The sequence below is a fragment of the Aulonocara sp. 'chitande type north' Nkhata Bay genome, linkage group LG23 (genome assembly GCF_057382095.1).
Source record: "Aulonocara sp. 'chitande type north' Nkhata Bay isolate Kocher_YH1m ecotype deep benthic linkage group LG23, A_spYH_male_GT1.1, whole genome shotgun sequence".
Taxonomy (NCBI): domain Eukaryota; kingdom Metazoa; phylum Chordata; class Actinopteri; order Cichliformes; family Cichlidae; genus Aulonocara; species Aulonocara sp. 'chitande type north' Nkhata Bay.
Genome location: NC_141365.1, coordinates 3,364,139 through 3,374,293, shown reverse-complemented (window position 1 = coordinate 3,374,293; position 10,155 = coordinate 3,364,139). Strand labels below are relative to the sequence as shown.

The following is a 10,155-nucleotide window of genomic DNA, read 5'->3' as shown; positions in this document are numbered from 1 at the left end:
CCACCCTGCAATCATAGGATCTATTCAGATGTGCCGAGGTGTCATTATAGGTGGCTGATAGCTGGCGGTGTAGGCCATTACTGTTTACTCCTCTCACGCTGCCTCGTTTTAATGATTCATGCTGGTGGTGATGGTGGTGTGGGGTACGTTTTCTTGCCATGCTTTTGGCCAAAAGTTTGAGCAGTGTTTAAATAAAACAGCTTACCTGTCTGTTGTTCCTGCCCATGTCCAGACCTGTATGACCACACTGTGTCACGAAGCTCAAACTGGTTCCTTGAACATTACAGTGAGTTCACTGTGATCATGTGGCCTTTAAAGTCACCGCATCTCAGTCCAGTAGAGCACATTTGGGATGTGTGCGCTACTATCAATAAATATGGACCCAATTCTCTGAAGAATGTTTCCTGCACCCTGTTGAATCAACGCCATGATGAATCAAAGCAGACCATACTAATATATCTTAATCTATGGCCTCGCCTCTGCAGTGATACAGACATTTAAAAAAAATGTTTATTTTAAGATGCTATATGCTGAAAAGCCAACTTACCTCGTATCTACTGAAATATTGACTTTAATGAAACCATTGCCAATGTTATTCTCTATTATATGTCAAAATATATGGAAAAAATACATTGATTTGGCCTTAAATTCAGAGCTAATAAAACAGTAGTTTCACAGTAGCATATTAAGAGTACAAACTGTCCTAACTATCTGGGGTCTACAGTGTCCCATAACTATGTTCATGGATGGCTCTTTGGTGTGAGCTTTTGTTTCCTTTGTCGTAATTGTTAGTTTAAAGTTACACAAACCAGCTCACACTGGATTTACAGTGTGACCCTCCCACTTGCAGGGATGGCCTGTAGCTGCTGAAGACTGCCGACACTCATGTGAAGGTTTCCTCGTTTTCTTGGATCTAGGAAGACTTGTAATTGCAACACAGCTAGAAGACTCGCCCATCACAACTTTATGATGTTCACTGTCGACTGTTGAGCCTCAACGTGCACGTGGACACAAACACATGTACTGGGAAACAGATCAAGGCCATAAACAACACTTTATGAAGGCTGTAATTCACATCTACTAGAACCTCCACGTGTTCTCTCGAAATATTCACTCATTTGTCTCTTACCTCATTTATGACACAACCTAGCAAGAACATTTGTGGCAGAAAGTAAACATCAGGCATGCTCCACTTCACAGCTGAACCTGTGACTTCTCCTTCGTCCTAATTAAGTTTTTTTTTTATGTAGGTGCTGCTCGCTGGCTCACAATGGAGCTCACACTGCCCTCACACTCCTGACTAAAGCGCTATACAAATACATGCCATTTTTACCATCTGACACACTTCACACATGGATGCTCACTGGGATGATATATTATCAACAACCTCAGTTTGAAAATTAGTCAGAGACAAGAAGCATATTGCTCTTCATGCCAAAGAGTCAGATGATCTACTGTGGCTGCTTTTAATTTAATGAACATTAGTAGCAGACAAACTATGGTCCCAGCATTTTGTTCTTAAAATTTCACTGAAGTATGATAAAATAAAGGAAAAACTGAAGTACTTATAGGGAGCAGAACCCCAGACTCCAGTTTTCAGAGGGTGGGCATTTTGCCATGGCTTAGTATTAATATAATTATGGTTTTATTATCTTAAATCAGGTAAATGAAACAGTACCCGCTTTCTACAACTATCGTCAAAACATCAAATTAAAGAAAATCATATGTTGTACTGACTGTGTCACGTTTTTCCTTTGATTTCTCACCCCTAACTAGGTTCAATGACGTTCTAATTATTATTATTCCTCCTAATTTGACTTTCACCCGAGCACATGACCATACTGTAAAATATTAGTGTTATTTTTATGCATCCATTTGACACCATCAATGGTAGTTTTCCACAGGCCGCTGACTCTGCAGGTGGATTAGATGCTGAATGGAATAGTACGAGCGCCTCACCATCTGGCTCTCATATGGACATCAGTGAGCGAGGAAACAATAAGGAAATGGGTGAAAGTTACCAGCTTCTGATTGGCCGGCGAGGGGTTTGGGCGCTCTGCCCGCAGCTGATTGGCTGCTAAAAAGGTACACACAGAACGGCTCTGACGGCACGTAGCACGAGGTGGAAAAAGAGCACGAGCACGCCTGACCACGAGAACACACCACGCCCACGTTCGCTGTGACGTTGTAGAGCTCGGGCTGGATATAAATTAGCGCGCCTCCCGCTCGCAGTACTACAGAGAAACACGCTGAGAGCGAAAGGGAAGGTTTCCGGAAGTATTTTTGGATCGTTTAAAATTCTTATTTTTAAAATTTGGGATTTTCGTTCTTGGTGAAAGTTGTTCGTGACTGTTTGTTTGAACGAGACCTGTCCGGAAGAAGCGAGACGATGAAGTGCATTATAGGAATTGGCGGGTAAGTTTGGCTAGCTTATCGCATTTATTTAACTACCAAGTCAACGGTTTTAACGTTTCCTTTTATCCGTTAACGTGAAAAATGGCTGATGTAAGTCGACTAAACACAGTGACAGTGGAGCAGGGTCACGCTGCGGCGATGCTCTGACTGCACTGTGTGGTGCAGTTCACGTTATTGCTGGTGCAGGTTTGTTTTTGCCAAACTGGTGCTTCAGGGTTTTTGTTTTTTGTAATGGTGATTGTTTGTCTCAGATTCATAGATGTTATCATTTTTGGCCGCGTGTTTATCAGCTGCCCGCCACAAACCTGTTCAAAGTCACATCCGGTCCGGTCGGTTTGTTGTTATAAATCGAGCGGGACTTTTGAAAATTCACCGCGAGGTCAGCTCAAAAGTGGAGGGAGATCTGAGTTTAGTGTTGCCATAACACTTATTATTATTATTATTATTATTATTATTATTATTATTATTATTATTATTATTATACTTGTGCAACATATTTAATATTTAAATGTAACACATTTAAACTTAACTTGCTCCCAGAGTTTTTGTGTTTTCATTTGTTTCCTTTTAATAATGTACACAAATTTACTATGTTGAATATTAACAAAGCTCAATATAATGCATAAATACTCGCTGCCATAAAGCTAACGGAAGGTCATTAATTTTGCTGTGGTGATAGCGGGCATTTTTATCACCCTGTGCCTTTGTGTTTACAGGGTGACTAATGGTGGTAAAACCACTCTGACAAATAACTTGATCAAGACTTTGCCCAACTGCTGTGTCGTGCATCAGGATGACTTTTTCAAGGTGAGTGTAAGCTAGTGGATTGTTTTCGGTTTTTTGTTTTGTTTGGTTTCTTGTTTTGTTTTTTCCCCATGCTGCTTTCTCCTCTTTGGACACTGCGTGATATTTGCATTTCAACAAAATAGGAGGGCTTCCCTGAGGGGTACCCCACCACATCCCCCCACTTTTTGTTCTCCAGATTAGATCCAGAGTTGTGTCTTTCCCTTGTTGTCTCGCCTCACTGCTTCGGTCTTGTTTTCCCTTCCCCACATCCTTGAATTTATCCATTTATACTCCTCATCTACATTTTCTTAAGATAGCTGTTAACATCAACTTCTCTTGTTATTGAGTCTTTTCTTATTTCTCTCCGTATAAGCACTACTACATTAGATGATGTGTTTTGCTCCCTTTCCCCCCTCCCCCCCAGTTTAGTCACAGCTGCATACCTGTGTGAACGGCTTGCTTTGTTTTGTGCATGCCCCTTGCTGTGTACCCTCTGTACTCACTTGTTTGGCCTTAATAACTCTGGCATGTGAGTGGGATCTGCAAGTGTTCAGAGCTGTGAGGTTGCAGCAGTGTTTTATTGGTCACTGTTATTTCAGAAACCCGATCAGATAGAAGTCGGGGAGGACGGCTTTAAACAGTGGGATGGTAAGACTTCACCCGAAGACTGCCAGTGACTCATTAATCTTATATCCACATAGCTGCCCATTTTAACATAGTTTACCTCCACAATCCATAATTGCACACAACCGTAATCATGCACATCAAAAGTTTATTGTAGCCTTCAGTAGCTCGCAAACAACAACCACACATCCAATAAATTACATTGTTTGCTTGGGTTTGTTCTAATCTTTTTCTCTTCTTTCCATCATTTTTTTTTTTTTTTTTTGCCTCCAATCTTTCTTTATAGTTATCACGGCGTTGGATATGGAGGCCATGACCAACACGATAAAAGCCTGGATTGAGAACCCGGTGAAGTTTGCCAGATCTCACGGTGTCCCTTTGTCTTCTTCCTCCGATTTGGCCAACACTGACGAGCAGATCCACATCCTGATTGTGGAGGGCTTCCTGCTCTACAACTACCCGTAGGTCTAAAGCAGACTTTCATATCTTTTAATAAATGAAGTATTGTTCGCACTGTGAGCACATTTGGTTGATGATGAAAAAATAATGAGATATCTATATAGATATATATCTATATAGATATATATCTATATCTCTCATTATTTATTTATTTATTTTTAAATACACATTAGGCGGTATGATTTCTGCCGTGTCACATGTTGGTGTAGCGTGCTTACCACTCAGTTGTGTTCAGTGACGCCCACGTCGCCAGCTCAGGCAGGTCCTGCAGTTAGAGATAAGGCCTTCAGCAGAAAGATGCTGTCGAGGTGCAACTCTGACGCTGTTCAGTGCGCTGCTGCTGCGTGTTCAGTGCGCTAGTGATGACTGTCAGAGGTGTAGATAAGGCGCCATCTGAACAGTTGCATAACTGAACTCCTTTGACTCTGAAGATGTTGTACATCATTGCGTCACTTTTCTTTCTGCCTTCTAGGCCCCTGCTGGACGTCTTCGACAAGTGCTACTACATCTCGATACCCTACGAGGAGTGCAAGAGGAGAAGAAGGTGAACAATGAAAGATTTCACTCGTACTGTTTTTCCTCTTTTCAAGTGGAAGTTCTCACTGTATTTTTGTCACTTTCAGTACGAGACAGTACACCGTCCCTGACCCTCCCGGCCTGTTCGATGGCCACGTGTGGCCCATGTACCTGAAACACAGGAAACAGATGGAGGACAGTGGCTTGAATATCGGTATGTAGCAGCTGGATTATGTGAGGACATCTTTGCCGTCCCTGTATGTTGGGAGTAAAAGCATTAAACGTATGACTAAATCATTTTCTTTGCAGTGTACCTCGATGGCTTGAAATCCAAACAGGAAATCTACAGCCAGGTGTATGAAGACATTCAGAACAACCTGCTCAATCGTTTATAGGTAAGGAGGTGGAGGGAGTGTGCCACTGTGTCACTAATGTCATAAACCGTACACAAGTTTAGACATTTGTCTCCTACTGGAGACAAATGGAGTTCAGTTGTTTGTACAGCTAAAACATTCAGATTTTGAAGAAGTAGATGCATCATACAACCTGTACAAATGTTGATGAAAATATTAAGTGTGGCGTATGCAGACTTGTTTAACAGTTTTGTTTTCTGTCTTGCAGCAGGAGGACTCGTCTCCACACCTGTACACAATCTGTAAATAGACCCAGTGATTTTTTTTTTTTTTTTTTTTTTATGAAGGTTTTTTGTAATATTCATTTTTTTTGGAAATGGACGAATGAATGTTAACTTATCGTTGTCTTTTTATCATTTTTCTGATGATCAATGTTTCAGTTATTTCTGTGAAGGTGATTGTTGAACTGCTCGTTACCATTACATTAAACAGCTTGTATTGGACCATTTATGTGCCAGCCACATTCACCTGTCAATAAAAGCATTATTTGCTGTTGAAGGGAACAAACGTGTTGTTGTTTCTGTCACAGTGACATAAAACGTCTGCAGATGACGTTGGTGTTGGATCACATACTGAATGTTATCAATGCTGCTTGTTGCCTTTCATCTTAAATCCTACAGCTGTGACTGCGCTGAGCTCTTAATAAGCCTGCCAGGGTCTATTAAAGCAGGCCTGCAGTGTGAAACTGATGACCATGTGCTGGGCCGTTCTAAAATCAGCAGGCTTATGTGTTGTGTATAGCATTATGTAAGGAGGATGAAAATGAATCTTTCTGTGTTTAAAGAAGCAGCTCAGTGACACAGATTACCGGCTTATTTAGAAGAGATTAAGTATATAATGTAAATTTATGGATTTGGGGGCTTTTTAAAAATAAATAAATGTGAACAGGAAACACAGATGTAGCTATGGTCGTGGTGGATGTTAGTTGCTCAGCACCCAGTTTGTACTGTTTTTTTTTTTTTTTTTTTTTTTTTTTTTCTTTCTACATTTCTAATTATGTTTTTATTTCATTTGAATTTTAACATTTTTATAAAACTAATTTTCTCAGTTATACAGATTGCATTATGTGAAGGGTTTCTACTATCATCCAGCCCGTTACAGCAGGGGCGGCCAACTCCAGGCCTCGAGGGCTGGTGCCCTGCAGGTTTTAGATCTCACCCTGGGTCAACACACCTGACTCATGAGTTCATTACCAGGCCTCTGGAGAACTTCAAGACATGTTGAGGAGGTCATTTAGCCATTTCAATCAGCTGTGTTGGATCATCCGTTCCAAAATCAGTTTTGATTTGAGTTTTAATAATCTATAACCAATAATCAGTTGATTTGAGATGACAATGAAGACTTTGGAGGTTGTACTGTCTGGGAGCACCCAGAGCATGCTGCTACCATCACGCATGACCACTGGCATAGTGTTGTTTTTATACATGCATGCAAATCTTTTAATAAGTTGAGCTGAAGGTTCTAAAAATGGCTTTTAACCTGACGAGGTCAGAGCCCATTAAATTCTTGTTAGTGATCATGATTGGATACAGCTGGTGGTTTCTCTTTATCAGCATAAGAAGGATTCGTTTCACAGCATTCGCCAGTGACTGTCTAAAAAGGAGAATTGGACACAAGTTGGGAAAGTCTCTCTGAGTCATTTTTAAACAACTGCAGACTCCAAGAAGAAGCAGGAGTCATTCACACGCGTCACTACTTTGCCAAGGAAAACCCAAACTGTCACCCTGAGATGAAGGAATTTGGTTGTTTGATGGCAACTTTTCTTTATGGCTACCAAAAGGGGTTGAGGTGAAACTTGCTAAGGGGGATTTAACCAAATATTAGTGGGGTGTATGCATGCTTTTGACAATGAAAGTCAAAGTTGTGCACCCAGTTCCTGTTTTTAACATGATTAAAGATGTATGCTGTAGCATCATCCCACTCTGGAAAAAGAACAGTTCAAAGAAGTCATTAAAGGCTCAAACTCATGATGAGTGCATGTAAACGCAACTGTAAATATGGGACATGCCACTTTAGTAGCTGAGGTTGTTCAGATAGCTGAAGGGGAAGCAAGTGGTAGCTGAATTTATCTGTTTGCATAGCTATAATTCTTTGGTGACTCGGTGTAGCAGGCAGTGCACAACCTCTCTGAAGGAGCTGTTGAAGTTTTTGGGATCATAGCCTCAACACGGATAACCAGCTCTTTGTTTTGTCACTGAGTAAATGCTGGATTTCATGTAGCTCATTCCCAGCTAGACCCACAACAGTAGTGGGAAAACTCAGCAGCTCACAGTCATTTTTACAGTACACAAACCAAGGTGAGCCATTTTTGCCTGCATCTAATTTCTAAACAGGAAATGCCCTTTCAGACCCGTATATCTGCCCTCCTGCATGTTTGCACAACACTGCACCTCTGAAATAGCTCAAGAAGATGCCTGAGTGGGTCACGGACTAGCCACAAGATTGAGACTATTAGCACCAGATTTATAGCGCATGAGGCCCGGGACACTGCTGACATCACATACGTTTTCATATTTATAAATAGGGCAAAATAATTTCCCATTTCCCCCAAGGAAATACTTTCCAGACACAGAATGTGGTGGGAACTTCAGCTTATACTGCAGCTAAATATAGGACAGGTCAGACAGGTGACTGTATTTTAAGTGTCCTCTTTTACAAACTGGAAAGCAGCCCAGTGATACTTACAGCCTGGGTTTTATCACAAGTGCTCCTCTGGGTTTGTAGTGTGGCATATCCAGAAATAACACCCTTATATTCTGCCCTCATGCAGGCCTGCACTCAGATTTAACCCTCTCAGGCTTAAATCAAACTTTTTGTTGCTAATGCACAACCAAGTCCTGCAGTGGTACTTCTGAGTAAACAAAACTCATAAAATATGTATGTGAGGTAATCAGGTTGTTAGTTTTTAACTGTTGCAAATCGGCAACGCCTGCCTGGAGAGGGTTAAAAACAAAAATCTGCAGTGACTCAAATAGATCCACCTTCTTCTGTCACCATTTACAGTAATAATTCTTTCCCCAACTGCCAACTGCTCGTCATGACTTCAGCTGCAGGTACATGTAACCCATCATGTGAGTGGCGTGTGGAAATTGACTGACAAAATAATTGTGACGCTCTGACAGGTGGTCGTGGTCTGAACCACACTGACCTTGACTCCCGGTGGCTAAATATGACAGCAGTATGTGTGACGGCTGTGGAAGCATGCACTCGAGACAACCGCAAATCAAAGAAAACGCGCCTTTATTTACAAAATGACGCTGCGCTGTAGGTGCTGTAGGTGTAGTCACTCACACGTGAACCCGTGCACGATTCCCCACAGATAAACAGGGCCAGTGTGGCCCAGTGGCAACGTTATCCCGAGCTGCTTTATAGTGCAAACAAATCCGGTCTAGACATTTTCCTGCACCCACCTGACTTCATTGCTCCACAGCATGATTGGATCATGTGACTGCAACGCATCCATCAGCAGCATGAGGTCACACGTGATTCTAATCTATAGCTGCCCCCACCCAAAACAATAATAACACTACTGTGTTGCTGAATGTGTGGATCCCATGGTTACATACGTGCACGAGGTGCTGTGTGTTTAATACCTGAACACTGTCTGTTTGCTAACACGTGACCTGAAATGAATCTCAAATGAAACTTTGAAGGCTCTGAAAATGACTTTTTTCTTTGTTTTAGGGTGAAAATGATCCTTTAACTCACGATAAGCTTTGTTAGATATATTAATATTCTAAAGTTGGGTAATGTATTGAGTAACTCTGACCTTTGTGTTGGAATCACACACCTGCTCTGAATCAAATGACAACAAAGTTTATTACCTATGGAAAATAAACTCTCTCCCTCCGTGTTGTAACATCCAGTGCACTTTACTGACAGCTGTTTACACAGAGATTAGATTACAGTTATAAAATTCTTTGTAATTCACATTTTACACATAACCCAGTTTCTCGTTTTGTGAAATATAACGCATGCTTCTGAATAAACTGAAAAGTTACGTGACAGGAGTAACGCTGAGTTTGGCCTCTGCTGCTGAACTCATCTGCTTCAGGGTTTAACATCTGGACGTCTGCACACCTTTGTTGTAACACGTGCTGAGTTACTCTTTTCTTCCTATTTTCCATCAGCTTCTGAAATACGTCCTCATCCTGATGCTTGGTTTGAACTTCAGCGTGCCATCTTAACCGTGCCTAAATGCACAGACCTGCGTCGCTGTGATCAGCTGATGAGATATTTGTGTTCGCGTGCAGGTGAACAGGTGTGTACAGGAACACGGCTCGTTTATTCTGCATCTACTTCATTGCCACATTTTGTCAATATTTTCAGTTTTTTTTTTCTTGCTTAAAAACGATGGACGTAATAATCTGTTACATGTGCTTTTTTATGTGATGATTACTGTTACTTGAATACTTGCATCATTGCATTGCAAGCATTGTTAAGCTTGCTTACATAAGAATTGAGCATTTTTATCTTCAGCTTTAAAAAGAAATCTCTGAATTGCTGGTTTTGCTCATGTAAAGGTTCAGAACGCCTCTGCAGGGACTGAAACAATAGCACAGACATATTTGCAGCACGGGGCACCTACAAGAAAGTGAAAGAATGAAACTAGATGGCTTTTCTTAATGTTATTAGACGCATTATTAATTGAATGAATGCATTAATAAGTATGTAGCATTACACTGTTGCAGCAGTTTAGGTGGGACTGTGCTTTCTTTCTTACCCTGGCCTTAAACTACCAGAAAATGTCAAAAATTTGTGGTGGAGTGAAAAGTTGAACATGCCATCTGGAAAGTTGTGGATTATAACTAAAAGAAAATACGCAGCGTGCTGGGATTTAATGAGTTGCACTGAGCAGAAGTTTCCTAACTGTAACACATATTTTTGCCGTCAGTGGGCGACTTCCCCTCTTGGCTGGTTACTCTGAAATAAACATCCCTCT

At 41.2% G+C, this 10,155-nt stretch overlaps 1 protein-coding gene across 1 annotated transcript; it reads left to right on the top strand.

The window, feature by feature from the left end:
- Nucleotides 1–2,113: 2,113 nt before the first annotated feature.
- mibp (muscle-specific beta 1 integrin binding protein) lies at nt 2,114–5,720 on the top strand. Its single transcript, XM_086283283.1, has 8 exons — nt 2,114–2,415; nt 3,132–3,222; nt 3,801–3,849; nt 4,112–4,286; nt 4,757–4,828; nt 4,908–5,014; nt 5,110–5,195; nt 5,422–5,720. Exons 1-7 carry the CDS (start codon nt 2,390–2,392, stop codon nt 5,193–5,195), a joined length of 606 nt encoding a protein of 201 aa, XP_086139409.1. The 5' UTR covers nt 2,114–2,389; the 3' UTR covers nt 5,422–5,720.
- Nucleotides 5,721–10,155: the final 4,435 nt, after the last annotated feature.